This window comes from Coprinopsis cinerea, assembly GCF_000182895.1.
Source record: "Coprinopsis cinerea okayama7#130 chromosome 4 map unlocalized cont3.4, whole genome shotgun sequence".
Taxonomy (NCBI): domain Eukaryota; kingdom Fungi; phylum Basidiomycota; class Agaricomycetes; order Agaricales; family Psathyrellaceae; genus Coprinopsis; species Coprinopsis cinerea.
The window spans coordinates 3,192,929-3,220,757 of NW_003307541.1; the positions used below are offsets into that span (position 1 = coordinate 3,192,929).

At 53.2% G+C, this 27,829-nt stretch overlaps 9 protein-coding genes across 9 annotated transcripts; 6 read left to right on the top strand and 3 right to left on the bottom strand.

Moving 5' to 3' along the window:
* Positions 1 to 320: 320 nt before the first annotated feature.
* On the bottom strand, positions 321 to 1,788 carry CC1G_08119 (hypothetical protein; the record flags this gene model as incomplete). Its single annotated transcript, XM_001836682.2, has 2 exons — positions 321 to 1,170; positions 1,231 to 1,788. 2 exons carry the CDS (start codon positions 1,786 to 1,788, stop codon positions 730 to 732), a joined length of 999 nt encoding a protein of 332 aa, XP_001836734.2. The 3' UTR covers positions 321 to 729.
* Positions 1,789 to 6,060: 4,272 nt separating this feature from the next.
* CC1G_04049 (hypothetical protein) lies at positions 6,061 to 7,474 on the bottom strand (the record flags this gene model as incomplete). Its single annotated transcript, XM_001836684.2, has 4 exons — positions 6,061 to 6,415; positions 6,671 to 6,818; positions 6,867 to 7,007; positions 7,057 to 7,474. The coding sequence occupies 4 exons, from the start codon at positions 7,472 to 7,474 to the stop codon at positions 6,061 to 6,063; spliced, it is 1,062 nt and encodes a 353-aa protein (XP_001836736.2).
* Positions 7,475 to 9,172: 1,698 nt separating this feature from the next.
* Positions 9,173 to 10,891, top strand: CC1G_04050 (hypothetical protein; the record flags this gene model as incomplete). The annotated part of the gene is made up of 3 exons (XM_001836685.2): positions 9,173 to 9,268; positions 9,682 to 9,750; positions 10,472 to 10,891. The coding sequence occupies 3 exons, from the start codon at positions 9,173 to 9,175 to the stop codon at positions 10,889 to 10,891; spliced, it is 585 nt and encodes a 194-aa protein (XP_001836737.2).
* Positions 10,892 to 11,540: 649 nt separating this feature from the next.
* Positions 11,541 to 14,036, top strand: CC1G_04051 (glycosyl hydrolase family 16; the record flags this gene model as incomplete). The annotated part of the gene is made up of 9 exons (XM_001836686.2): positions 11,541 to 11,707; positions 11,799 to 11,963; positions 12,286 to 12,474; positions 12,753 to 12,785; positions 12,847 to 12,895; positions 12,972 to 13,078; positions 13,182 to 13,410; positions 13,476 to 13,620; positions 13,702 to 14,036. 9 exons carry the CDS (start codon positions 11,541 to 11,543, stop codon positions 13,773 to 13,775), a joined length of 1,158 nt encoding a protein of 385 aa, XP_001836738.2. The 3' UTR covers positions 13,776 to 14,036.
* Positions 14,037 to 14,237: 201 nt separating this feature from the next.
* CC1G_04052 (undecaprenyl pyrophosphate synthetase) lies at positions 14,238 to 15,285 on the top strand (the record flags this gene model as incomplete). Its single annotated transcript, XM_001836687.1, has 6 exons — positions 14,238 to 14,420; positions 14,479 to 14,621; positions 14,675 to 14,791; positions 14,842 to 14,934; positions 14,985 to 15,105; positions 15,157 to 15,285. 6 exons carry the CDS (start codon positions 14,238 to 14,240, stop codon positions 15,283 to 15,285), a joined length of 786 nt encoding a protein of 261 aa, XP_001836739.1.
* Positions 15,286 to 15,454: 169 nt separating this feature from the next.
* On the top strand, positions 15,455 to 16,897 carry CC1G_04053 (hypothetical protein; the record flags this gene model as incomplete). Its single annotated transcript, XM_001836688.1, has 1 exon — positions 15,455 to 16,897. The coding sequence occupies one exon, from the start codon at positions 15,455 to 15,457 to the stop codon at positions 16,895 to 16,897; it is 1,443 nt and encodes a 480-aa protein (XP_001836740.1).
* A 263-nt stretch (positions 16,898 to 17,160) lies between these two features.
* Positions 17,161 to 19,029, top strand: CC1G_04054 (hypothetical protein; the record flags this gene model as incomplete). The annotated part of the gene is made up of 2 exons (XM_001836689.2): positions 17,161 to 17,179; positions 17,238 to 19,029. Exon 2 carries the CDS (start codon positions 17,242 to 17,244, stop codon positions 19,027 to 19,029), a length of 1,788 nt encoding a protein of 595 aa, XP_001836741.1. The 5' UTR covers positions 17,161 to 17,179; positions 17,238 to 17,241.
* A 338-nt stretch (positions 19,030 to 19,367) lies between these two features.
* Positions 19,368 to 21,071, top strand: CC1G_04055 (hypothetical protein; the record flags this gene model as incomplete). Its single annotated transcript, XM_001836690.1, has 1 exon — positions 19,368 to 21,071. One exon carries the CDS (start codon positions 19,368 to 19,370, stop codon positions 21,069 to 21,071), a length of 1,704 nt encoding a protein of 567 aa, XP_001836742.1.
* A 3,444-nt stretch (positions 21,072 to 24,515) lies between these two features.
* Positions 24,516 to 27,471, bottom strand: CC1G_14494 (hypothetical protein; the record flags this gene model as incomplete). Its single annotated transcript, XM_002911450.1, has 4 exons — positions 24,516 to 26,371; positions 26,510 to 26,663; positions 26,720 to 27,084; positions 27,429 to 27,471. 4 exons carry the CDS (start codon positions 27,469 to 27,471, stop codon positions 24,516 to 24,518), a joined length of 2,418 nt encoding a protein of 805 aa, XP_002911496.1.
* Between the last annotated feature and the right edge of the window lie 358 nt (positions 27,472 to 27,829).

The following is a 27,829-nucleotide window of genomic DNA, read 5'->3' on the forward strand; positions in this document are numbered from 1 at the left end:
GTACTCTACGTATCACTCAACGGCTGCCCCCAAGCAACGAGGGAGTACTATGGCTCACCAGTACATCGAATCCACCACTGAATTGAATCTCGTCTTCCACTGGCCCAATCGACCTGAAAATTGGAACGACGATTCCAGATGACTACTAAATGAAGATGGTGCACTTTTTTTTGAAGAAAACGGATGGGATTTGGAGGTAGGATGGTTTGAAGGAAGGCGGGGGCATCAGTAATTTGTAGTGCCATCGGCGAAATTAGTGATCGAATTGATGAATGGTTACGATTTTGCAATCAAAATTCGATTCAGTGGTGGATTCGATGTACTGGTGAGCCATAGTAGAGGTATAGTAAAAAAATCACAAGATTCTAATGTTACAATTCTAACCAGTAACCAGCGTCTCTTTTTTTAAAAAAGGGGGGAAAAACAGTATAGTAGTAGATATAGTAAAAACCCTTGAGAACATATAATTGGACATAGACACGGATGAAGAAATCGAAAACATATAACTCCAGGTAGTAGTAATACTAGCGGATAGCAAGCAAATATAGCACCAGGGTAGCACGATGGCGGGTAGCGATAAGAAGATGAAAGAGTGATATCAAACACCCCAACTGGAGATAATAAATAGCATAAAACCGACCGAGCGCATAACCGAAACCAAAAAAAGACCAAGGTGAGAGCGATATCCAAGCAAAAGAAAAATAGACAAAAAATGACGACGACACACGTCTATCCAAGAGCAAAGCTCAACGTATTGGGGGTACTGCTAGTCGGCTGCGTAGGCGAAGTCGGATTATTCCCTCCTTCACCCGCGCCAGTTCCAGTCCCATTCCCCGCTCCACTCGAGTTGGGATTAACACCCCTCGGATTCGCCCCCTGTTGGTTCATCATGCCCACACCAACACCCATACCCATGCCCACTCCCATGCCCATCGCATCCCTCATCCCACCGCCACCACCACCCATCGCCAACCCGTTCCCCATCCCCATCGCAGCACCCATGCCCATCCCATGCGGGTATCCCATGCCCATGCCCATACCCATACCCATCACACCTCCACCACCGCCAGAACCACAAGCACTAGTGGCACCCTGCATCATCTGCCCACCAGACCCAAGTCCAAACATCGAATCTCCATTCCCCATCCCAATATCAAAATCAAGGTTCATCTGGTTGATCGGCGTCGGGGTCATCAGCGTCAATTTCGTATTCGTACTCGAGGGACTAACCGGTGCTTGGCCCTGCCCCTGCCCTTGTCCTTGACCCTGCATCTGCGGGCCTCCCCCAGCAACCGAGAGCTGTTGCTGGCCCTGGTCTCCACCACCAACGACACCATCACCACCGGAAGTGGTAGCCATCATAGTCGGACTGGACGGCGGAGACCCAAACCACGCATTATGATTCACCCCAGGCGGCGCCTGCAAACTCACAGTCAACCCAAGCTGCAAACTCCCCACCTGCACACTCCCCCCAAACCCCATCCCAAACATGTTCATATTCATCATCGGCGGAGGGGAGTTATTGCCGTTGCCAGCGTGGGTGGGTGACATTTGGGCGTTGCCCATTTGCGCACCACCGATCTGGGCCCCGCCCATTTGTGAGTTACCCATCTGAGCATGAGCAGCAGGACTGGCAGCAGTCCCACCGATCGCAAGCGGGTTTGAAAGCGCCGCAATACCAGCTAAACCACCCATGCCCATCCCAACACCACCCATGCCCATACCAGCACCCATGCCCATCCCGCCACCCATACCATTCCCCACGCCCATTCCCACACCCCCACCCATCGCAGGCAAAAAGTTCATCATCGTCGCAGCGGGAGTCGAAGGCGTCGAACCATGTTGCGAATGCTGAGGATGCTGATGTCCATGATGTCCATGAGGGTGATGACCGTGTTGTTGTTGAGGTTGATGATGATGATGATGCCCAACCATCCCCCCGCCCATCCCACCCATATTAAACATATTCGTCAAATTCATATTAACAAACATCCCAAACGCCGGTTGCTGCTGCTGCTGCTGCTGTCGTTGAACTTGCTGATGAATCAACGAAAGCGAATTCGAGCTGGGGGTATAAGGAGGGGGATGTCCCTGTTGCGCATTCGCATTCGCATCCCGGTACGCAGACCCCACCGACGCCGAACACGACGCCGACGACGAANCCGCACTCGAGCCACCACCAGCACCACCACCCATCGTCGACCCTCCCGCTCCTCCATTCCCAGCACCATTACCAGCACCTCCAGTCGGAACAGCCAAACTCGCCAAAACGCGTCCCAATCAGCTTCGTTCGGCTCAAACCCCGCTTCCTCCATCTTCGAATGAGTAGACGAACTCAGATTCGGCGAAGGAGCGGTCGTAGTAGGCGGGGTCGAATCCATCCCAGAAGACGCCGATCCAGCACCCCCATTCCCACCGGTACCAGGACCACCAAGGCCAGATCCAGCACCTCCACCACCTGTCCCACCACCGCCCATGCTCATATCCTCACCAGGCATAGACAGCCTAAGAACAGGCTTCCGATCCTCATCTCCTTCCTTCTTCAACGCACCACCGCTCGACGCATCTGGCGCCTGTCCCTGTCCTTCACCCATGCCTCCTCCTTCCCCGCGCTCACCACTCGCACCCCCAACACCAACACTCACACTCCTCCTCAACGGACTAGCCTTCGCCCACTGATCCTTCCTCTCCCGATCAACAGGCGTCCCCCTTCCCATACTCCCACCAACCATCATATCCATACTCCTCAACGCCCACACAGGCACAGTACTCAACCTCGGAGGCGGCAACTCCAAAATCGGCGACATCGGCATCTGCAACGTAACCTGCAGCGGCGTCGCTGCTGGAACCGTCGTGGTTGGCGTCGGAGGAGGAGGCGTAGTAGTCGTAGGAATAACGGGCTGCTGCGGGACGTTCTGTGCTTGAGGGGGCTGAACTTGAGTCGTCTGGGCGTCACCAAGCGGTTGACCACCAGCCGCCGCACCATACGCAGCAGCCCCAATCATCCCCGCCTCACCCAACCCCTGACCCGCTCCATCCTGCTGCACCTCACCACCCTGCCCAAGCTCCAACGCCCCAGCATAAATCCCCGGCGAAACCGCCCTCCTCGAAGGCGGCGGCGGGGGAGGAGGCGGAACATAAAACGCATTAAACACACCGCCAGGGTTCGGAAGCGGCTGCGCACCAGACGCAGCAGGCGAGCCAGGCGACAAACTCCTCTCCCGGTTTGTAGGACTGCCAGGACTCGTAGCCGTAGGCGAACTGAGTTCTAGGTTGAACGAAGGATCAGCAAGGGCTTCGTCCAGATCCCGGCGTCTCTCTTCCTCCTCGTCAAGGTCGACATCGATGTCGTCGGGACCACCACCGCCATTGGCAGTCGTAGCTCCCTTGCCGTCACCTCGAGGCGTGGTCGGACTCAGCGTCGAATCATCTTCGTACTCTTCGTCGTCTTCGAAATCTTCAGAATCGAGCGAGTCACCTTCCATGTCAATGTCCACGTCCACATCCATCTCCTCCGCTTCGGGATCGGGCTGGACCTCCGCAGCCAGCGATGATGAAGGGGCGGAAGGAGTTGTTGAAGACGATGAAGGGGTGGAAGGAGTCGCTGACGATGTGGAGGCCGCTGGAGACGAAGAAGCAGCAGCAGGAGCAGAAGACGCCCTCCTCCTTTGCACACCTCCCTTGCCCACCGACCCCTTCCCGGCCACACGACGCCGCCTCTTCCCAACACCCTTGGGCTTGGTCTTCCCCTCTCCCTCTCCCTCCTTCTCTCCCTCCTTCTCTTCCTCTCGCGCTTTCCATTTAGCCTTCGCCTTGCCCTTTCCTTTCAAATCCACAACACCCTCCCCCTCCTCTTTCTCCCCTTCCCCCTCCTCATCTTTCCCAACATCCAAATCCCCACCAACACCCCTCATCATCTCCTCATCAATAAACTCATAATCCTCCTCGTCATCATCATCTTCCCCATCCTCATACTCCTCCCCATCCCCATCCTCCCCCTCCTCCTCATCATCGTCATACACCCCCTCCCCACCTCCAGAATACCCACCCCCCTCATCATCACTACTATTAATCTCCCAATCATACACCGGCTCATCCATAAAATGGATCGGAGAAGTCGGACTACTGCTCGGCGTACTCGTCGCGCTCTCAGCTTGGGCTAGTGCAGGGTTGACTCTGACACCAACGCCAGGTGCAGCTCCAGTAGTTGTTGCCGACGAACTCGAGGTTAACGGCGATGACGAACCGGAGGCTAAGCCTGAGGGACCAGCAGCACTGGAATTCGACGGTCCGGCAGCAGCGGAGGTAGATGTAGAGGTAGAAGCAATAGGCTGTCCACCATACACAATCGGCGTCCTCGAAGCCGAAGGCGAACCCGGCCTCGATGACGACGACCCTGAAGTCGAAGACCCAAAATACCCCAAAGGAAACCCATGCTTCTCATAGTACTCATGCGCCTCTTGCGTAACGAGCGACCGAATGGTTTCAAGTGAGTACCGGCGTCGTCTGAAACGTTTTTACGTTGTCAGTAAGTATCACATCACATCCAATAGAATTTCTTAAAACAGAGACAAAGAGGGAAAGGAAAGAGAGAAAAAGAACTCACAAATCCCAAACCCGAATCTTACACGCCAACCTCCACAAATTCTTCTCCGAATCCAAACGGGGCGGTTCCTCCCAAACAGGGTGGTACACCTGCGGGGGCGGGGGAGCGTGCTGAGGCTGAGGCTGAACATGCTGAGGTTGCGGTTGCGCATGCTGTGGTTGGGGCTGTTGCATCGGGGGCTGAACACCAGCACCACCAACACTATGGTTACTCCCATCTGAATGGAGAGTTAGTACCATGCCCTTGTGCAGAATAGATAATGCTTACCTTGAATCTGACCTTGAACGCCATGCACGCCCGGTGTAGCATCCTGAGCCTGCATCCCAAGGCCCGAAGCCTCTCCTTGCTGGCCCTGCATCAACATCGACGACGCAACCTCCTGCTCCTGTTGCCTCTGCTGTTGCTGTTGCTGCTGCTGATGTTGCTGAGCCTGTTGCTGTTGTCCCCCACCAAATCCATAAACCTGCTGCGGATTCACATGCGAGATGGGCACAGGCGAGGCAGGCCTCTCCTCAATCTGAATCACAGGCGGTGGATAATTATCCACATTTTGCTGGACTTGAATCTGGATGAGGCCCGACGACCCCGAGGTGGTGGTAGTGGTGGCAGCAGGTTCGAGAGTGGTGGGTCCTGGAAGGGGCGAAGAAGAGGAAGAAGGGGAAGACGTCGGAGGGTGGGGTGGTGATGAAGATAGTGCTGAAGATGCAGGTCCAAAGGCAGTCGTAGCATCATGCACTGAAAGAACAACCTCTCCACCCGCATTCCCACTCGTCGTCGTCGAAGTAGGACCAGACCCTTCCCCGCTCGGGTCAACCTGTGTCAGTTGAGACCCATCCTGAGACCCACCCTCTACATCAACGCCAGCGCCCTCCACAGACAGCGCAGGCGCCAAAAGCACAGAAGACGACGGCAAGAATTGGGGCGTAGGGGGATTGGGAAGTGATTCAACCGTGCCCACACTCCCAACCGGAGGAAGGGCCGGCGAAACTTGAGATGAAGGCGGGCTCGCAGTCGCAGTAGTGCTCAAAAGCACAGACCCAGGCGTAACAGGTTTCATCGTAGGACTTGTCTTCGCCGAAGCCGCCGTCGTCGTTCCATTGCTTCCTCCACCGTTGCTGTGGTTGTTCCCCCCAGCAGGTCCCAAATTGAGTGCCGGAATCGAACTTAGCGAGGGCAATCTAGCATTCACATTAATCGTCCCAAAATCCACCCTCTCAAGCCCCATCTGCGCCGATCGAGTTGGACTCGAGGGGGCAGTCACAGTCCCTTGTCCCTGCTTAGTGTTCTCGCTTTGATTCGAGCTCTTCGGCGTGGAGGATGGTTGTGGTCTTGCACTGGTAGTAGAACCGCTTGGTTCGGAATCTGCGTTTCTGTTATTGGTGTTGGTATCCCTGTGGAGGGGTAGTGGAGGTGCAAGAGGGGAGAGAGGACTGGACCTCCCTCCCGGCCCGTGGCTATGCTGCCGCTCTCTCGACTGTGGGGGTGAGAGTTGCGCGAGGGATAGTGAAAGTGGGGGGATAGATCCGGAAGGGGGGAGTGTAGCGGGTGAGCGGAGAGGGGAAGGCTTCGAGGGGGATCCAGCGGGCGTCGGTGTCGGTGAAGAGGCCGCAGGCGCCGGTGTAGGCTGAACAGATGACGCCACGGGGGTAAGAGGGCTGGACATCGGTGAGGAGGTCGACGGCACAGGTGCTGGAGGCTCGGGAGGGCTCTCCAACACCCCGCCACTCAGCCGGCTCGACCTCCTCCGCGGGCCAGTACCAGCCGCCGCCCCCCTCCTCTTCCTCGCCGTCGAAGATCGCGGCTTCGGAGCTGCAGGAGTCTCCCCCTCCCGGTCCTCAGCTTCAGGAGACTCCGAGGCAGACAAAACCGTCTTTGGCGGGACGGTAGCCAATGGTGAGCGTTCGCGTAGACTTGGAGTCGGGCTTCCTGCTCTTGACCGTCCCCCATTGGCAGTGTCGTCTGTCGAGTTGAGATCCGAAACGTCCAAGGTTAGTTTTATGCGTTGAGAATGGCGGGTTATCCGCTTAGGCGCAACAGCGGCCGTTTGCCGATGGATGACCGCACTTGGGTTCTCTATGATAGGCGATGTGGTGGGTAGGGGTAGCGCTGGTAGTCGTGTCTGGGTAGGCGAAGTCACCGGACTGGGTGGTAGACTCGATAAAGAGGACATCATGGATAGAGTTGGCGATGGTGGTGGCATGTGAGTTGATGGCTGTGGAGTCGGATTTTGAGGCGGGGGAGGATTAGTCGTAGGTTGCACATTGGAAGAAGTCAGTGTGCTGCGAGTAAACCTTCTCGAGATCGATGTGTCCGTCGTCGGCGGCTGCGTCGCCCTTCCCCTCGTCCGCTTGCGAGGAGACACCGATTCTGGCGATTTGGACGATGTCGAACGGGTTTTGCGCTATGAGGAACACACATCAAGATAGATAAAATGCAGAGAAAACAAGTACGCACTGTCGTGTCTTCCACCTCTGCACTTTTCCGCTTCTTCTTGACCCGACGCCCGACGGTCACTGGCTGCGGCGGCTCGTCCTCGTCGACCTGCGGCTTTTTGAGCACGACATCGTCGTCCAGTGCACTCAGGGATTTGCGTTTGCGGTGGTTGGCTCGTGGGGCAGGTTCCGGGGGTGCAATCGCTTTGCCCTTGCCCTTGGGATCAGCAGCTTCCTCAATCCGTCTCCGCTTCTCTGCCCTCGTGTACGAGGCCCTCAGCGGGGAAGTGGTCGTAGCGGCGTACTTGTTGAATGTGTTCTGGTCAGTCGACGGGCGGGCTCGTTTGCGCAGGTTCTGCGAGGGTCCCGAGGCTGATGAAGATGGTGTGAAGCGGGCGCTTCTGCGCGGGGTTGTGGTGAGCGAGTCATCGGTCATGTTCTTGTTCCAAGCTCTGCGCCACGGTTGTCAATTTTGGTTTTCTAATAATGCAGGATAGGAAACTTACGGCGTATGTATTCTATTTCGCGTCGCGGGATTGTATGAAATCCGTAATAGATTTAGAAGGGAAGTGGTGTGATCGACGCCGAAATTCGTTTGGTTCCGTGCCCGCGTTGACGGTTGGTCGTTCTACCCGTCGTCGTCGTTGTAGTCGCCGGGAGAGCGGAGGAAGAAAGGAAGGGGCCGAAATCTAAAAAGCAGGGTTGTTGTGAGTAAACATCTGTCAGGACAGGTTCCTTGTCCACGACGCCCGGGAAAAGAAGCTGGCGCTAGAGCCACTAGCGAACCGAGGACCAACAAGTCCCTTCTATTGACGGAATCGTTGATATGGAGTATAGTATGTACGCACAATGTATTCACTCGTCCCAACCAATACAACCGTGCGCTATCGTCGACGGCACCAAATCGTTTTCCCAGCACCGGCCGTGTTCCTGGTCCTGTCTAGTCGAGGTCAAGCTGTGGTGCTGTATCAGCCTGTCCCTGTCCGTGCGTATGTCCTCGTGGCCCGGGTCTTGTCGTCGTCGTCGTCCGCAGTCGTCGAGAGGGCGTGCACCGCAAGGAGCTCTGCAACAGCCCACGCCGAGTTGCACGGCCTCAACGATCACCCACAAATAAACCACAACAACCCATTGTATTTTCGGCCCGCCCAGTACCGCCTACCCGGAGCCGCGACCCGGCTTGGTCTGTGCGTCTCTTTCTTCTCCTCCACCAACGACGACCTCGCTGGGCGGCGCGACGGCGACAATCATCAGCATGCACCGTCCAGACAAGGAACGCTGAACTCTCCCAGCTCAGTACTCCCGAGATACGCTCTGGGCACTTACGGCTCGTGGCGTCTACAAATCATTCTCCCCTCGCCAGCCAGATCTGTGTAATAGGCTTTATAGGGACACCTCCGACGGCGTCGAACATTTCTCGTGGCTACACTCAGCGATATCTAAACCTACCTGTAATCTAACTCTTCTGAATACACCAGCACTTCTTAAGTACCTGGCGACAGACATCCAATTCAACCCCGCACGCTAATCAACTTCAAAATGGGCTACATGATCGGAACTACATAAGTAGGACCCCTCCTTTTATAGGAACTTTTCCCAAACTGGGGACGGTAACGGTGACGGGTTGCATGGACGGTGCTTACCTCCGGTCTCCACCAAGAGGCGTCAGATTCCCCGATCCAGGCCATGGTTTCTCACGGAGGAGGTCCCCCCCCCTCCCCCCCAAAATGGGGATAACTACTCTGATTGCCACGGCGGCAGGCTTGACTGTCGAGTCTGAGTTGGGGGTGGAAGATTGTCCTAGGGCCCTTTTTCATCGAGTGGAGTGTTTCCTTCATCATGGTGACTCGTTCCAGGGCTCACCGAGCGCAGACGACGAGTACAGCCCTCCATGTAGCTGTCTGGAGAGCCTCCCTCGTACTCTGCCGACGTTCAGTTCGTGATCCATGCTGATACGAACAGCGGAATTGTGATTGCCATCATTCGAGAACCTATGGCGTGGATCGGTGAATCTGCCGCCTCTTGGTCTCCACGTCCTCGCTCATACCGGACGACTACATAAATGCTTACGACCCAAGCCAAGCACTTATTCACTCATATAGTATGTGAACTTCCTACGATGTTTTCGTGATCCCAAATGTCCAAATCCACGTTGAACACGACAGGGCTAGCAACGGACCTCAGGTCTACCAACACAGTCGACTTCGAACAACTGCTTCTCTCTCCCATTCCGGTAAGTACGTCCACAAAACGGAAGGTTCAAGCTCGGCAAAACCTGCAGCTAAATCCCCTTTTCCACATTGCCTTTGCGTCGCTTGCAGAACTAAATGTAGACGGGTCAAACGGCATCGAGCTGCATACCGACCCTCGTGTTTCCGCGTCCAAATTCTTTCGTTCTTTCTCCTTCAGTCCGATAAGCACTTCTGTTCTGCTTAAGCAGTTTACCTTGCTTCACCAAGTCTGGCGACCACGTAGCACGCTGAGGGTCGTCATGTGGCGACTCGAGCCACACCAGATCGAGTAATACTGAAGCCCATTCAACCCAGGCACTTCTGATCACACGAACAGGCGAGGTGGGATAAATTCCAACGCTCGCGCATCCTACACCCTTCTCCCCGTTTCACCTATATTGACCCATTCTCATAGGTCGCACCGTACACTAGAGGGGCGTCTCAACGGGAACCCCCATCCACCCTTCGACCGGCTCTCAAGGAGGTAAGGATAGGCGACGATGAATTCGCTATCTATCCACTCGTCCTCCCTCCGAACCTATTCCACCGGATTTCTTCGGCTAGGCCCACACTTCCTAAACGCATTATCGTCGCCACGGAAGTAGAGCCTGTCGTGCTTCTTCCACCGTGAATGTATGTAGAAACTACTAATCCTTCTTCAAATCAATCGATAACATTGCATTGTAATGCATTTTTATAGAATCATGGGGAAGAAAATCTACCTTGATTTCCCATTACCGACGACGTCCACGCTGGTAAGTAGCCAAGTTGGTGAATGATGCTCCACTCGAAACATATGATCCACTCCATTTATACTTTTCATTCGCTATTTTTGCTCGTTTGCTCCGGGTTATAGCTCTTTCCTTTACTCCGGTTATATACTTCCATTCATTCATTCATTTGTTCATCCACTCGTTCATTCACTCATTGATCTCGCTGATTACACTTGAATTCCACGTTACACGCTGATATCTTTTTTCCCCGCATTCCCCGCATACACCATTTCAGGCATACATTCACACTCGACACTCTTTCTCCTTCCGTCCCGAAGCACATCTCAGTTCGGACCTAACGACCAAATGCCGTCGCAGCCGAACCTAAACCCAATCCGAAGCCCCACGACCAAGCTCAAGACCAAGACCAATACGCGACAGAATGGGATACTTACATTAAGTTACATGGGACAAAAATCGACAGTTCTGTAGGCCCTAGTGACCAACGACCACCTGATCCCTGGTGCCGGCACCTACCGTGCTATCCATCCCCCGAACCGCAATGAATCTGTCCCCGTCAGTCAATTCTGTATGCTGTCCGTCACCCGGGCCATGGTTCATGCTCGCGCTCGTTCATTGCGACACTTCCTTCCTAATGGTCCTCTCTCATACAACTCTTCTTTCCGACTTCCTTCAGTTCCTCCCTCCTCCCAAGAACTACCGGCACCTTCCAAAAACCACACAAGCACTCTGATGACCAACCCGTTCCGCCATCCGAACCTCCAATTCTCACCACTATTCTCCAAACCTCGGCGCTTCAACCCTATTGGACCAATCACCCAACGCAGCATGCTCTTCTCCTTCTCCGAACCCAACTCTATTGAAACCAAAGATTCACGCGGGTGTGCGTGAGTCACGGTGCAGTAGTGGATGGTGATTGCCGCGAAGGCACCTCCAAGGCTTCAGTCTTCAAGAGTCTTCTTTTCGACCTGTGGTAGGCTGTAGCAGGTGGTATGATAGGGTATGATGCAACAGGCAGCGACGGCAGTAGCGTCCCTGAGAGAGCCGACAAGGGTTCTAAGTTCTAGATGGGTTGTATGAATGGTTCAACCCATGCGGTTCCTTCTTCCCCTTTTCCCAACCCGCAAAAACGGATATGGAAATCGCGAAAATGGATGCGGGGCTGCTCAATGCTTGGTCAGGCCCGAGTCCACGATAAAGTTTTTCTCTCGCGTGCGTGATTTCTTTCATAGTATGTATCATACGGTGACGCGATGGTTCCTTCGTGGAATGCTTGACTGTGTACGTGTTCGGATTATCGGATTACTAGGAAGGTTAACAACCGGTTTTTAGGTTCTGTATGTATCTGGGTTTGGGTATAAATACGGTTGGGCTCTTGACGACCTGTTTCCATCGACCCCTCGGGAACGAACATCTCAGCCCCTCCCTTCCCTTGCCTTCCCTTGCATCGCCTTGCATTATTATCGCAACGCGACTTTCCTCTCGTAGTCGCCAACCCACATCCTCTTCATTAACCTTCTCGCTTCGTCTACTACTAACAATGAAATCCCTCACGTCCCTCCTCCTCCTCGCCCTCCTCCAGCCTTTGGTGAATCTGCTACCAGCAGTCCAGGCAGCGCCCTACTCCATCGCTGAGAACATCGTCGGTGAAGGGTTCTATAGCGCATTTGATTGGCAGGCTATTTCTGATCCTACTCATGGTCGAGTGTATGTCTCTTTTCTCTTCTCGTCCCCACTTCCCTTTTCCAGTACCCTCTTGACAAACGTCCCGGACTCACGTTCATCCCTGACCCTATAGCCGCTACGTCGACCAAGGCACCTCCCTCAACCTCAACCTCACCTACGCCTCCGGCAACCGCTTCATCCTCCGCACCGACTCGCGCAGCCTCCTCAGCCCCAGCGGGCCCGGCCGCAACTCGGTGCGCATCCAGAGCAAGCGGGCGTACACCCGGCATGTTGCTGTGTGAGTATTTTTCCATCCAGTTAACGTTCTTGTTTCAACGCGTCGTCGCTTCGCGCTTCGCGTTTCACGGTTCTCGTAACGTTTTTGGAGTTTCCTTAACTACTAGTCTCGGGGATTCCCCGTCTATTCTCTGCACCCCTTTTTTGGTACGCTCTCGAACTTCGATGTCCTTCGGATATCCCGGTGGAATAACCGTGCTCGTGTTTCTCTTTCTGTGCTCTGCACCGAGTCTAGACTCTCGACTCTTTCTCTCCGCTTCCTCCACCTTCTGCTGTCTTCTGTGGAGCCTTTTCACGCGCCGCGACGCGATATTCATTAGTAGAACATCATTCTTCGTCGCGTTCCCTCTACCTCATTCCACGCGCACCCGCTTTACTATTTACCCCACGTTTCTCCACGCGCGGTGGTATATACATATGTATATACTGCCACCGGGTCGAAGTCCTTCTACTTCTCCTGCTTCTCCGTTGCCTTTCTCCTCCTCCGTTGTCGACGCTCGTGCGTACCCCGGGTGTGTGTGGACTCCACTGGTTTCGACGGGACACCACGACATCCTCGCTACTTTCTCCGAGTTTTAAAAATAACCTTTTTTCGTTTTTCCGGTTGTGTTTATTCTTGGCTTCGTACCTTCGTTATCTTTGTGCTGTGTTTATCCGCTCCGTACCACCCGAGATTCAACGAATCTCCTTCTCCGGACGGCCAGAGATCATTTCACCGCTTTCCCCTTTTCGCTCCATCCCTTTCCGTGCCACTTGTGATCCGCCTGATCTAATCTCCGTTATCTTTCAGATTCGATGTCCATCATATGCCTCAAGGATGCGGGTACGTTCACACCACTATCCATCATCGAGTGTTCAACTAACCGACGGTACTCGATCACTAGGACATGGCCCGCAATTTGGGAAACCGCAGTATCCAACTGGCCATACGGGGTGAGTACACACAATGCTTCAAGGTCTTTTCCTGGAATTGAAATTCACAATCGCTAACCGCTTTGTCCGACGACAGGGTGAAGTGGACATTGTTGAAGGCGTGAACGACCAAGCGCCCAATGCGGCCACACTCCACACCGGTCCGGGATGCTCGATGCCAAGTTCGGGGAGGCCTATGACTGGGTACGTATACGCTCCTCCCTCCCTCACCGTATCCATATTTTATAAATTCGAACTGACCATCCACCCCTTCCCTCTTTTTCCTCGCTGCCCATTATACATACAGCACCGCCGGCCAACTGGACTGCAACGCCTTCATCAACAGCAACGCCGGCTGCGGCGTCAAGTTCCCCTCTTCCAACAGCTACGGACCAGAGTTCAACCGTAACGGCGGAGGATGGTACGCGATGGAACGTACCGACGCTTTTATCAAAGTCTGGTTCTGGCCTCGAAACAGCGGTTCCGTTCCTGAGGATGTGAGGCATGGGAGGGGCCAGATTAACACTGATTCTTGGGTGCGTACTACCGTTTTGCTATAATATTGGCCCTTCATTCGCTGACTTTTCAATGATGACCGCAGGGCACACCAACAGCCTACTTCCCCAACACCCAATGCGACATCACCCGGCACTTTTCAGCCAACAACATCATCATCAACATCACGCTCTGCGGCGACTGGGCAGGCAACGTCTTCAGCCAGTCTGGGTGCCCTGGTACCTGTGTCGGTGAGTTTCGAGAATTCCATGTGTTTCTGCGACCGTTTTGGCCCCCCGAGATGCACGCTAAACCATTGTCGATTTTTACAGATTATGTGAACAACAACCCTGGAGCATTCGAGAAAGCCTTCTTCGATATGGGGGCCGTCAGGATTTACGTCTAATTTAAAGCCTTTAAATTATCCTCCGGTATGATACTAGGACGCGAAGGAAGTTGTCTGTACGGAGTTCAACGGTCGGAGTGACGGAAAGTTCTCAACTCAAAAAATCCTGATGATGATACCCTGTATTTGTACGGAAACTCAACGGATGGTACATACCATACGCTCTCAATCTCTCTTCTCTGTTCTGTCTGTACCTAGTAGAATGTATTTGTAGTAGTAGTCCAAGTCTCCTCTCATTGAATGTATCATTGCGTTATCGAACCTTGAAGGTCAATGTTCCAACAGCTCCCCTTCAATCGCACTTGATATTGTCAACCCCACGAGGCGTTCAAAGATTACACAGGATCATTGACTGTTCAGAGGCTACCATCAATCCATCAATGATCGTGTCTCCTTTTCGGTAGGCACGAAGTTCAAGCCAGGCCGACGGCAATTTCCAAGTTCTCTCTGACCGCGACCACCATGTTCACCTGGATTCAACAAGCAATCGCGAAATACGGACAGGACATTATCATTAAGATCCTGGCGGCCGGTCCTGTTCCCAAGCATGTAGCCTTCGTTATGGACGGCAACCGCCGATACGCCAGGAAACACCAAAAAGAAATACCACAGGGGCATTCGGAGGGATTCGTCGCGCTGAAGCGGGTACGTGGCAGACGAAGTCGTTCAGTTGTTTTTCGCGGTTTCTAATGGTTTAATTCAGGTCTTGGAAGTGTGCTTATACCTGGGTGTCAGCTGTGTCACCGTTTACGCCTTCGCTATCGACAATTTTAAACGGTCTCCAGAGGAAGTCGATGCTTTGATGCATTTGGCTGAGACTAAGCTTGTGGAATTGTGTGAACATGGGTGAGTAATTGAATGTGTTGGTTGCGCTTTCTTCAACTGATAACACCTGAAAGCGACCTTTTGGACAAGTATGGTGTACGGTTGAACGTCCTCGGTAGGAAGGAGCTCTTGCCAGAGCCCGTGAGGGCAGCTATCGCCAAAGCTGAAGATATGACGCGCAATAACAAACGGTATGTGTTGATTGTTGGCTCAGGTTCTATCTCTGACAACAGTCATTCAGTGCTATTCTGAACGTCTGCATGCCCTACGGGTCTCGAGATGAAATTACCACCGCCGTGCAGCTGTCTGTGCAGAAAGCGATGGAAGGGGATTGGTGAGCACCAGTTCAAGGTAGTGAAGGCGTTGCTAATTAATTTGCGTCAGCGTGGTCACTGAAGACGACATAGAATCCAACCTGATGACTACACTCGGAAATAGTCCTCCTTTGGACATCCTCATTCGAACGAGCGGGGTGAAGCGGCTGAGCGATTTTCTGTTGTGGCAGGTACGCAAATCAGCCCATCGTCCATCCCACGGAGTCTGACCCGGTTTACAGTGCTGTGAAGACACCCAGATTCATTTCACGGATACCTTCTGGCCCGACTATGCTCTCACTGATTTCATCCCTATCCTTCTCGACTACCAGCGTAAAGTGTGGAATAAACCGTCCAACGCCGGCCCTTGAAGTTTGAAGCTAGACTCCGCCTCTATTTCTCTTCTGGATCCTACGGGCTTCTCGGATTGCACAAGCATCCTCCACGACTCCAATTAACCTTCAAACTCCGGCCCCCTTCTGGAACGCAGTCAACACGCGCACACACAGCCTTCTCCCGCTCCTCCATCTCCCCCTGTCGATGTCCAGCGATACCTCTACCAGATTGACGGACCACGGCCGTCCCTCCCAGGACCAAGGGGTTCAACTACCTGCCGTGGATCACAGGCTGCAGCGAAAATCGACACTGGCACCCATCCACCTTCTTCCACCAGAACTCCTCGCGATTATCATGCGCGTTGTTCTCCATCACAACAAGACAGCGTGGTCCAATGAGAGGCGCACCAATCTGTTCCAGCTTCGCTCCGTTTGCCGCCAATGGAAGGAAACAGGCGACTCCAACTCGGACTTTTGGCGATCCCTTAAGATCAACATCAATTTTTGGGACAGGTTCGAAACCTCGGCGGATGGAGTGGCAGACTTCGCGCAGAAGGTGACCTGGTGGTTCTCACACGCGGGGAGTGAGCAAGGGCTGGAGCTGATCATAACGAGGAAGCACTACCGCAACGTCTTGAAGCTCGCCGATGTCGTCGCATTCCTTTCACAGTCCGACTTTAATTGGAAAACGCTCACCTTCCCTGGTGCTATTTTGTTCGGTATCTCGGAGAACATCGACACAGTATTGAACGACAAGGACGTCTGGAAAACTGTGAAGAACCTATCGTTGAACCTTTCCGTTGTCAACGAACAGCAACTCCTCCGAATGAGCACCACGTTCCCGTCGCTTGAAAGTATCTCCATGACGCAAGACATATTTCGATTTGACCGTGACACGATTCCCTTCAGTCATCCCACCCTTACTTCGTTGGAGTTGACTGGTATTTACGGTTCCATCAAAGGATTCGCCATATTCATCGCAGGGCTTCAGGCCCTCGAGGAGCTCATTTTGTCCTCCTGCAACAGCCTTTCCTCGTATGGCGATAACCAGATCACGCCGACCACCCACCTCTCCCTCAAACGATTGGTCCTCATTCGACAAAGGTCCGCCGAAACCCTCCTGGCCGCCTTGACACTCCCTTCCCTCCAACTCCTCCGTTTGGCCTCCTTCATCTTCGAGCCCCGAGAAGATCTCCCCACTCACCTCGAAACATTCCTTATGAGATCGAGCCCACAAGGGTTGACGCTGTCGTTGGAAAGTGCCAATTGGCCGTTCTCCCGCCTCGTCCTTCCTACCTACCCAATCGACCGACTACACCTGCAAGAGGTCAACCCGGACGCTCTTTCAGAGCCTTTCACACTTCCGGACAGCCTGCGCATTATCGTGTGCGCCTCGCCCTCAACCGGACCCGTTGTCGAGTGGGCGAGGAAACTTGCGACCAGCTTGTCGGTTGGTCGTGAAGGGGTGGTGATGTACCTCCCGAAACCTCGAGATACTGAGGCAGGGTTGGGCGAGGACGCGCTGGAGGAGGGGCGAAGGACTTTGGCGGCGATACGGTTGGATTTGCAGTTTGTGACTCTTGTAGAAGTGGACTCGATGCTATGTTTTCAGCCTTTGCGAAGTCATATTACTACTGGCTATGTATAATAAGCACTGAAGAAGATTGGTTACCGCGCATTGGTCTATCTGTCGAGACGAATGATGCCATTGGAAGCTGAGAAGTAACGGACCAATTTGAATCTGTATTTCTGTTGAACAATATGTGGCCGTGTTAACGTTCCTTTCGTACACTGACAATTGGTTCTGACCATGGTTTTGATCCGCCATCAAGACGGCGGGCCGAGGGAAACACGGGCTTTCAATTTGACACGACACGACGATGTTCAACTTTCCACCACATCTACCATAATCTGGATTTCTAGGCCAGTTGTCCGTCTGTAATTCCCGATTCATAAAGGTCTTTCTAAAATCTAGACATTCCTCACAGAGAAATGGATCCTGTCTCAGCGGCAAGGGATGAGCTGGAGCGCAGGATCGCCACGTTAGAGGGTGAAGCCAAGGCTCTTGAAGACCAGGATATGAAGAAACGAACTCATGCAAGTCACATCAAGAGCCAATTAAACTGCCTTCTTCCTATCTTCCAACTCCCCAACGAAGTTCTGCAGCGTATTTTCCAAAATATTCGAGCCGCTTGCGAACCCGCGGACTATGGCCCAATCATCTCTGTCACCCTCGTCTGCCGCCATTGGAGGGACGTTGCCACGAACCAGCGAGAGTTGTGGTCACACATCACAGATGATCCACGGGATTTCGTCCCCATTCTCTTGGAGCGCTCAAAATCGTCCCGGTTGACAGTGGGTCTTCGGAATCCCCCTCCAAGAAGGCGTCCCGCTTATCTAGCAGAGAGGGCCATCTGGAAGGCCGTCCGTGAACGTATTGACAGGGTGGAATCACTTGACATTGCGAGACCCTGGGACTTTCTGGTCGACTACGTCCATCATTTATGGCCCAAAACTATCCCAATCCTTCAAGCCCTTTCTCTCACCAATCTTTCCGATACCACATCCGCGCCCGCAGAGTCAACAGAATTGCCATTCCAGGAACGTGAAAGCTTGAAGAAAATGCCACAGCTACGAAGCCTCAAACTCGTAAACTGCGGTATCGGCTGGAACTGCCTATTGCTACGCAATTTGACGGTGTTCCATATCGCAAATCGAGTCGCCAATGCTGATCGGGTGTGCCCAGCGGCGTTCCTCGATGCTCTAGAAGGAATGAAACAACTGGCTGATCTCAACATTGACATCACCCTACCCTCCTTGCTGCACCCCAAGACGAGAAACAGGATGGTCGCCTTGAACTGCCTTGAGTCCTTGAAGATCACCGGTCGCTTCAACGAATGTCATCAATTTTTGGAACGCATCCTAATCCCCGAAACAACCGTCGTGCGAGTCTGTTGCTACGAAGAGACAGACGTCGGCGTAACGGCGAACATCTCGCTTGTACCTCAACGACTGACAGGGTCACCCTCCGCTTCGACTTCGCGCTCATCGCCAACTACTGTCCGTTTCACGCGCCCGAAATTGCGGAGCCTTGAAATCTTTTCGGGTTGGGAGATGAACGAAGAGGGTGAACCAAAGGCGGAGTATTATGCATGGCCAGAGCGTATCGATTTCTCACTTCCACTCCCGAACAGGCATCTATGCTACGAGGTTCCCCAGCACTTTGGTATGACCGGGACCTATCCGCTCCTCCGCTCGCTTGACCTGGCCAATATCGTTTCCTTATCCCTCAAAGAGTGGCGGAGCGACTTTGCAGAGATAGGCAACGTGTTGGATGATTTTGAAGCAGTGGAAGACCTTTTCGTAACCGAGCCTACGATATTATTCACCATGAACGTGGTCCAGGAACACACCACCGAGGTCTTGGGAGAGAGGAACAATGGAGTTTTCGAAACGCTTCCGAAATTGAAGAACATCACCTTCGGAAAACTCGTCTTCAAGAATCCTTCGCTCTATTGCTGCCCCCAGGCCTACGACACACGCCAACATATCGGATTTCAACAGTTGTGGGATCTTGTCGATGGACGGGAAAAACTGGGCGCGAAGATCGAAACGATTCAGTTCTTGGATTGCTGGAATTTGTCGGTTGAGCAGGTGGAAAAGCTTAAGACGGCGGTTGGGAAGGTCATCTGGTCAGGGACGGAGCAGTGGTTGGAGCCTATGCTGTGCACGAAGTGTAAGGACTGTCGCCAGCGCCGCAGTGAGGGTACGATTCAGTAGTCGTATATACACTCTGTGCACGGTCACCTCTGATGTTGTACGAATAGCTGGATCCGAATCTGATGCACATATTTATAATTGGGGAATTTGGCGGACTTCAAGCTCAAGCTATTTCAAGCTTGAAGTTGGAATCTAGGCGCATGGGATTTTGATCCGCCATCACATAGTATGGCGGGGACATACGGGCCAAATACGGGCGGGAAATTACTTTTCAATCTTGTTGCAACCTTGTCGGTGACCAGTTCGTTTCAAGGTGAGCAAATAACCTCATAGGTAATGACGTTTAAGGAGGTACCTGATGTTAAATCACCATAGAAATGGATCTCACCTCGACCGCAATGGATCAGCTGGAGCGGAGGATTGCGACAGTGGAGAGCGAAGCCAAAGATCTCGAAGTAGCGGCAAATAAGAAACGAATCCAGGCGAGCATTCTCAGGACGCAAAGAAACGACCTCCTTCCTGCCTTCCGACTTCCCAATGAGGTTCTCCAGCGTATTTTCCACAATGTTCGGATTGCTTGCAAACCTGAAGACTATGTCCCTATCATCCGGGTCGCCCTCGTTTGTCGGCGTTGGAGGGATGTCGCAACGAATCAACCAGAGTTGTGGACACATATCGTTGATGACCCACGCGACCTTACTTCTATCCTCTTCGAACGATCTAAATCAGCCCCGGTGACGGTCTGCCTGGGCAACCCTCACGTTCCAACAACGCTCCGCGCTTGGAAAGCACAAGAGGCAACTTGGCAGACCGTCTGTGCACGTATCAGAAGCATCGAATCCCTCGATATCCGGAAACCCCTGGACACTTTGGACGACTACGTCAGGGAGCTACCGCGCTCGGCCCCGAAGCTCCGCTCCCTTTGTCTCACCAACCTGTCCGGAAGCACGTATGATACCAACCAGTTCTCGACCAATCTTCCCTATCTTTGGGGTATCCCTTCGAAACGCATGCCCCAGTTGCGCACCATCAAACTTACCAACTGCCATATCGGGTGGGACTCCCCTTTGCTACGCAATTTGACGACGTTCCATATCAAACACCGGGACAAACATATGCGCCGATTTTCTGCGGATGATCTCCTCGGTGCCCTCGACAATATGGCGCAGTTGGTGGACTTGGAGATCGACACTGTCATACCCAACCTGCTCCTGGCGAACCGGACGGTTCGCTTGAATCGCCTGCAGTCCTTGAAACTGACCGGTCGCTTCCGTGAATGCCACCAGTTTTTGCAATGCGTGCTAATCCCTGAAACGGCCGCCGCGCGTATCAGCTGTTACGAAGAGAGGGAAGACGACGATATGCCAGTGGCCCACCACATCTCGATCATACCTCGACGGATAACAGAGTCGACTACCACCGGACTGACACGCCCTAGATCGCGCAGCCTCGAAATCTTCTCCAGTCCGGAAGAGAGAGAAGAGGGTGAACCTGAGGCGGAGTTCTACGCATGGCCCGAACGCATCGATTTCTCCCTTCCACTCCCCAACAGAAATCTATGCTACGAGGTCCCTCAGTACTATGGTCAAAGCGGAACTGGGCCCCTCCTCGACGCAATGCTTCCATTCAACATCGTTTCTTTATCCTTTAGAGACTGGTGCAACGACTTCATAGACATCTACGAAGCGCTTCGCATGTTCCCAGTAGTCGACGACCTTTTCGTTCGCGAACCTGGGACATGGATTATAAACCCAATAGGGGACCATACCGCCGAAGTTGCGGATGGCTTCAACGACGGGATTCTCGAACTCCTTCCGAAATTGAAGAGCATCTCCTTCGAAAGGATAGCCTTTGAATCACCTTCGGCCTGTCCCCACGACAAACGCGAGCAGGTCCGATTCGACCACTTATTGGCGTTCGTCAAGGGGCGCGAGAAGCTAGGCGCGAAGATTGAAACCTTAAAATTCGTGGAATGTTGGAATTTGTCGGTCGAGCAGGTTCGGCAGCTGGAGACGGTGGTTGGGAAGCTCGTTTGGCCAGGGACGGAGAGGTGGATGGAGTGCGAGAGGCCGTCTTGTGAGAGTTGTAAGGGATGTGCGTAGAATACATATGTGGCCGATTACATACAAGTTGTCCGAAGTAGTACGTTGGGCACTTCCTTTGATACATCGATGTGGGGTTTGCGCTTACGCCGGGCTCTCATCTGAGATATGGCGTGGAATTTGAGATCGCTCTTTGGAACAAGTTCAATCTGACAGGGCTGCCGCCTGCAGAAAAGATTAGATCATTTCGCGCTGTGCGTGAATCAATTATCGGGGCCCCATCTCCCTCGGTGTCGAGTGTGACATCAGATTAATTCATGTCCTACACTACCATGTCAGCTGGGAGCTTTGGCGACCAAACCGTTAACCCCCACCCGATGACCTGGCTCCCTCTGCAGCCAACGACGAGCTTCCACCCCACGAGTCGCCTTTACATGTCCTGCAACATACATCCCAGAGGTCTACACGATTCAGAAGCCTGGGGAACTAAAGAGAGCCGTCTTGCGTCAGTGACGCATAGTTCAGCCTTTGGAGAGCTGTAACAATAAATAAATGAGCAGTATAGACACATAATAGCGTCTGCGAGGTTAGTTCATCGACTGGAACGATCGTCAATGGTATGGTCCTCAACGATAAGTACCAAAGCAGAGCTGTCAGGTATGGTCTCTCCTTCTGACCTATTGGACACTAATGGAAAACCTGTTCTCAGGTCTAGTGACAGTCTGAAGATTCTTTCTCGGAGTGTGGATACATGCGTAACTTCATCTGTTCCACTCTCACCCGCATCGAGCAGGAGGGTTATCCCACGGGTGAAGCTGGGAACGGCCCATTGATCCGTCCATCCGTCGGTATCAGCGCTTATTCTCCGCACGTCGAGTGGCAAATGTGCCCCGCATGAGAGTGTGGAAGGCTCTATTGAGCCCTGGCGTTCGATCATTGCTAACCTACTTACCAAGGGCTTTCCATCAACTCTACAGCAACTGAGATCCCAGCGACCTTTGAGTGTTTCGCGCATTGACACTGACTGCGGAAGGTCTCCACCATGGAGTGTCGTGAGCGAACGGCTATACATCCCCCGAGTGAAGCGGGTCGCCACTTCTTACATGCTCCATTGATTGCAACATAGTGGGGCCAGCTTTCGAATGACGCCTTCAACTGACGATTGGCAGGCTTTTAGATCGCGCCTTTCAGCATGTAGATCTTGGGGTCGAGATCAGATGCCGCCCTGCAAAGCGCTCTGCCTTGGACAAGGCAATAAAGTAAACGATGGAACGTTAATTCGCATTCCCAGCATACTGACGGCATTGGAACGTGTATGTAAGTATGTACCGCCAGTATATGTACTGGTCAACCGTACAATTACCACACGCTTATCTTTCTATCTTTGGACCCATCGGACCTTGAGAAGTCAGGTGAGCGGCCATATGCCAGGGTACCTGGCACCCTCCAAGGACTCACAGAAAGAACATTGCCAGCGTGCACTCTCCACATTCCCCACTCAACAGAGTCCTAAATCACCGGTTGGAGCAATGCGCAGCACTGAAATCATACCCGAGCGGCAATCTAATCATATCAAGTCGCACCGAGCCCGCACTTCTCATCCGTGTGCTATTTGTCGTACATCACACCGAAAAGGACTAGCCGCTGCGGTGGGGCTCGAAGTTCGAAGCCACGGATTCTTCCGAACTCTACATCAACAAGAATCTCAATCGTCGATTCCATTGGCGAGATAGTCAGCCAACTAAGTTGAACTAACCACGGTGCGCCACCTTACTGTAGAAGTCAACGCTTCTTCGTGAAAACTGGAAGCTGACATATGCACTTGACGGGAATGCTCTCTACTTGTGACACAGACTTTACTGCTTCTCCTGGAGCCCGCGCGCATCCTCGCCACGAGGACGCTGACATGGGATCGGTTTCTAGATGCCCACCGGTAATGTGCAACTTCCAATTCCTTCTCCCCGCTCGCGAGCTTCGGCGAGGACCCATGACCCGGAATCCACTCACCTTAAGGGAAACTCGAGAGTCGTCTGACCCAACCACCAAATAGATTTGACACCAATCGAGTTGACAATCAGACCGCCGACGTGTCTCGACCCGAGCCCTATTTGGTCGAGTAAGTACACCGGTCAGAAGTCATCTTCGAGCACCCTGCTTTACTCACCTCTGGGAAAAGGAAGCGCCGTTGGTACATGTCATCTCGTTATGCGCTCAACCCGGAAATGGTTTAGCTTCAAGAACCCAGCCAGTCACTTGCCATGGACAGGCCAAAAAGTCCGTTTTGATTTTGATAAACGGCGGAGAAGATATGCAAAAGGATTAGTCCAGCAAGGTTTTGACAATGTGAGAGAAAGGCATTCTACGAAAGGTCCTTCTGAGCAGCGGAAATACCAAATAAGAGGAGGAATTGACAAGTCAAAGAGATCAAGATTTCAAGAAGAAAGCAATATATACTATTATACACTAGGCAAGAGGCAGTAAAATACAAGCGGGATTTGAGCGAACGCCATCTACGAAACAAAGGATGCAAATGTACAGTACAAGCGTCTATGCCACCGCTTCAAGAACGGGTAACTCGAAAATGAGCAAGAGAAAATATCAAACGACAGAGGGTCCATGAAACCCGGCACAACATGTACACGCTAAAAATATAGTAAAGTCCAATGGCAATATAGTGTCCACCACCACCCCCCAAAGCACTCAAACGCGGACTCTGCAAATGGGTCCCGTAACACCATGCCCAACCCCAATAAACAGATCAACAAGCCCAAGGGAAAGGAAGCCAAAAAAGTGAGAATAAAAAGGCTACGAAGCAACGAAACTTCCGACCAGAACGATCGTCCACCCAATCAAAACCCAACGTCGCAACAACACACAAAAAAGCCACCTCCCTTAGCAACCAACAACCCTGACTTGTGACAGAACTCCACCGAAGGGGTTGCTTCAAATCCCACACCAGGGTCCACGGAATCCCGAATCTGAATCCCGAATCTAACAAACGGGGCCGTTAACTTTAATGTAGAGAAAGATCTTCTCTCCTTCATGTAAGATCAGAAGAGCGTCCACCCATGCCTTTCATTTTGCCATCTTCGATCTGCCGGCCGTTGGACCTTCGACCGGTCGAGAAGAGGGAGAGATCTCGATGCGAGTGTTTTCAAGACGCGTGATGACGAATTGAGGTGTGAACGCAGGATTGCTGGTCGACGAATGGATTTTGAACGTCAGACACGCAAGAGGGGCGGGAGAGGGGAATTAGACTCGGGCGTCTTATCCTTGCAACAGAGCCCGGAAAGGACTTGTCAAAGGCGATAGCTGGAAGCGAATAAGGAAGGGAAGTGGAAGAGGGTCTAGTGTGTTGGTATCTGATTGAGCGAGCGTCGGGCGAATGGTAACGCAGTAACGAAGGCCGAAGGGAATGAGCGGCTGTAGCGACATTTTCGAAGGACGCTGTTGAAAGTCATTAGCAAATTGGACACACGCGCGCTTCAACAAACCTACACACCTTTATTGAGTAGCCGCATCGGCCAATGCAACAGGAACAGGCCCACCTCCCATCCCACCCCTCGCCCTCCTCTCCAACAGACTCATCCCGCCGGAACCGGTCGAAGACCTTCCCCCGGGAAACGGCAACCCCGTCGACGCAGCCAAACCCATGGGAGGAGCCGACGAAGAACTAGGCGGAGAAATCTGCGCCGAATCACCCGCCAAAGATCCAGGAGGCGGGAACTTCGCGCTACTCGTACTCGCCGCCTTCTGCATCGCGTCCCCGTCATCCGACGCTGGCGGCAAAGCAAACGGCGCAGAGGGTATAGGCGCAACGAGAGGCGATCCTCCCCGACTCGGCGAGCTCATCGTGACATCCCCTGCCGCAGTGGTGGCGTCACCATCCTTTCCATCAAACCTCCCAACTTTGACGACCTCATTCTCCAGCACACTCGACGCAAGCCTCTTCACCGACGGCCTAGGCCTAACCACCCTCTCCCCCTCCGCCTCCGCACTGCCCATCCTCACATCCCCACCGCCACCATCCACCCTCTGCTGCTGCTGCTGGCCATCCACACCCACACTCGACTCCCTCGACGAAAGACTCGGGCTGCCAGACGAAGCAGTCGTACTTCCCCCATACGAGAGGTTGGACGGCCGATTCGAATGAGCACCTCCACCCTGCTGCTGATGCCGCTTCATCCTCTCCAGCGCCCTCGCCAAGCTGAGATTCACAGGCGCCTTGCGCGCTAGCACCGCAGCGCCATACGAAGCCAAGTCCTCCTGATGACCAGGCATGTTGCCCTGGTTGTTCTGTCCTGGGGGTCCATCACCACCGAGCGGCCCATGCAGCGTGGTCCGCAACGAGCTCATCGGGCCTAGAGCACCTAGCTTGCCTTGTTGGTGCAGCTGTTGCTGGAGATGCTGCAGGTGAGCGACGGCGCCGTCCCGGTGCAGCTTGGGCGTAGAGTTGCTAGACGGGAGAGACGCCACCCTAGGCCGGCGATACCCAGGCGTCCCAGGAGCAGGGTTCGAAGACGAGTTGTTGTGGTTGCCGGATGAATTATGATCACCGCTATTCGAGGACGAATGACCAGGATTTCCATCTCCCTCCGAGTTGCCTCCTCCTCCAACCTGATGCTGAGCTCCAGCATCGAACCCAGGCCCCGTCAACGGCGTCTTCATATACATCTTCCAGAACTCCTTCATCTGGTTGGCATCCACCTCCTTCCCAGGCGTAGGCGTCAACCCCGTCGGCCCAAACCCAGGGAACAACCCCAACCCTCCTCCACCCACACTCGGCAAACCCAACGACCCTCCGCCTCCTCCTCCTGCTCCCGGATTCGAACCGGAGTTCTGGTCACCCGACGAGCCGTCCGGATTCGACGACGCATTTGAATTCGAATTATCGCCACTGCCAAAGTTGAAGTCGGCGAGTAAACCCCCTGGCGTCCACCCAGTCCCAGTCCCAAACACCGAACCAGAGCCCGGATGAGCACCCCACCCAAACGTATCCGTATCATTCGCACCCGCTCCCTGCGCCCCCTGCTGCCACACAGAATTCAAATAACTGCTCGGAGGCAGCGCCGCCAAACTCGAGACTGGTCTTTGGATAGGAGAGAACCCAGGTCCAGCCCCTGTCTGCGACGCACGTTGCTGCTGGCTCGGCATGGCGAGTGGCGTAGCGTCCGGATCACTCGACTCGCTTCCCCCACTGGCGCCAGTAAGATGCGGGAACAAACCCAGATTCCGTCCGTCTGAACCGACGAGGGAAGCTAGAGCCTGTTGGTCGTCCAATGAGAGCGAATTGAAGGCGTTGGAGAAGGTCGTGTTGGTTGCTGAACCTGGTTGGCTCGTGTTCGAAGCGAGGGTTTGAGCTAAAGGTAGAGCCGTAGGGGTGGATCCGTTGAAGTAGTAGTGGTAGAAGGAGATGGAGAACGGTAGAAGTAAGAGTAGTGGCAGAACGCGATACAGTTAGTCTCAATTAGATTAGATTTAGAGCAGATATGACGTACCTGTAATCAAAGGACTAGGATTCACACTATCAAACCCATGCTGGGTACTAGGCCTGGTCGACGAAGTACTAGCCGTCGAACCAGCTCTAGCCCTCCTCTGCCCATACTGGAATGTATACGGGTCTCCACCAGTCGTTCCAGCCAAATCATTAAGCTACAAAGATAACGTCAGCACCACGGTTCATCACGCAAAGGAAAACCGTAACTCACAAGTCGCCTCCTACCCCTCCCACCAGCCACATACCCAGACCCAGCCCCAGCCCTCTGCTGCCCAGCACCACCAACACCCACACTATGTCCACTATGGCCCCCATCACTACTCCCACCATCACTAACACCTCCATCCCCTCCTCGCATCACCGGAGACGAGCTGCTTCTGAACCCGCTGCTCTGATTGGCGTTCGCCACGTTCGCGTTCATGTTAGCGTTGGCGTTCAGGTTAACGTTGGCATTGGGGCTCATGCCCATGTTCATGTTCACACTCGCGGCATTGGCATGGGCATTGGGATTGACGGCAGCAGGATTCACTACACCCGTAGCGTTCGTCGAGGAACCGGGAACGGTACCAAAGTCCTCTGCGAATAGGTCCCGAAAGGTTTGAGCGTGCGCGTTGATGTCGAGCGGTTCTAGATCTGTGGCAAAGGTAAAGAGGCAAAAAGGCAAAAAGGGAAAGAAGGAAAGAAGACAGAAGAAAGACGAGGAAGAATTAGAACGAATATGGTTAGTCGATAGATGAATGGATCAGAAGTGGATGAAAGATAATGAGAGAGATCCCATGTCGAGTTACGATGTCCGGGCGATAGCGAAAGATGACGAAAGAAAAAAGGCCCAAGTCGCAGAGATAACGACAAGTCCAAAGGTATGGAAATAATGAGAGGTCCAAAGGAGCGGGAATAACGAGAAGAACATCGCAAAATACCAAGAATACCCAAAGTTTGCGGACATAACAAGAAAGCGGACATAAACCAAAGAACAAAACATTTAACCATCACCGCCATAAATCCATCCACCCATCCGTCGGTCACAGAGACATCGCAAATTCAGCGGACCACAAAGGCAAACAAGCCAGAAAGCCACAAGAACAGAGCGACAAGGAGAATGGAATAAGATAAATCAAATCGCCAACGAAAGGTTTGAAAGGTGAAAGGCCAGAAATGACAGGAAGAATCGAAGTTTGGAAGTCAAAAGGCGGAGGAAGAAAGGGCAAGCGAGAAGAGAAAACGAACAGAAAAGGGTTAGCACGAAAGGAAGACCGGCAACCAAAAATAAAAACAAAGCGAGTTGATCAAAAATCAGGGCGATGAGGGCGTACAGGGCACA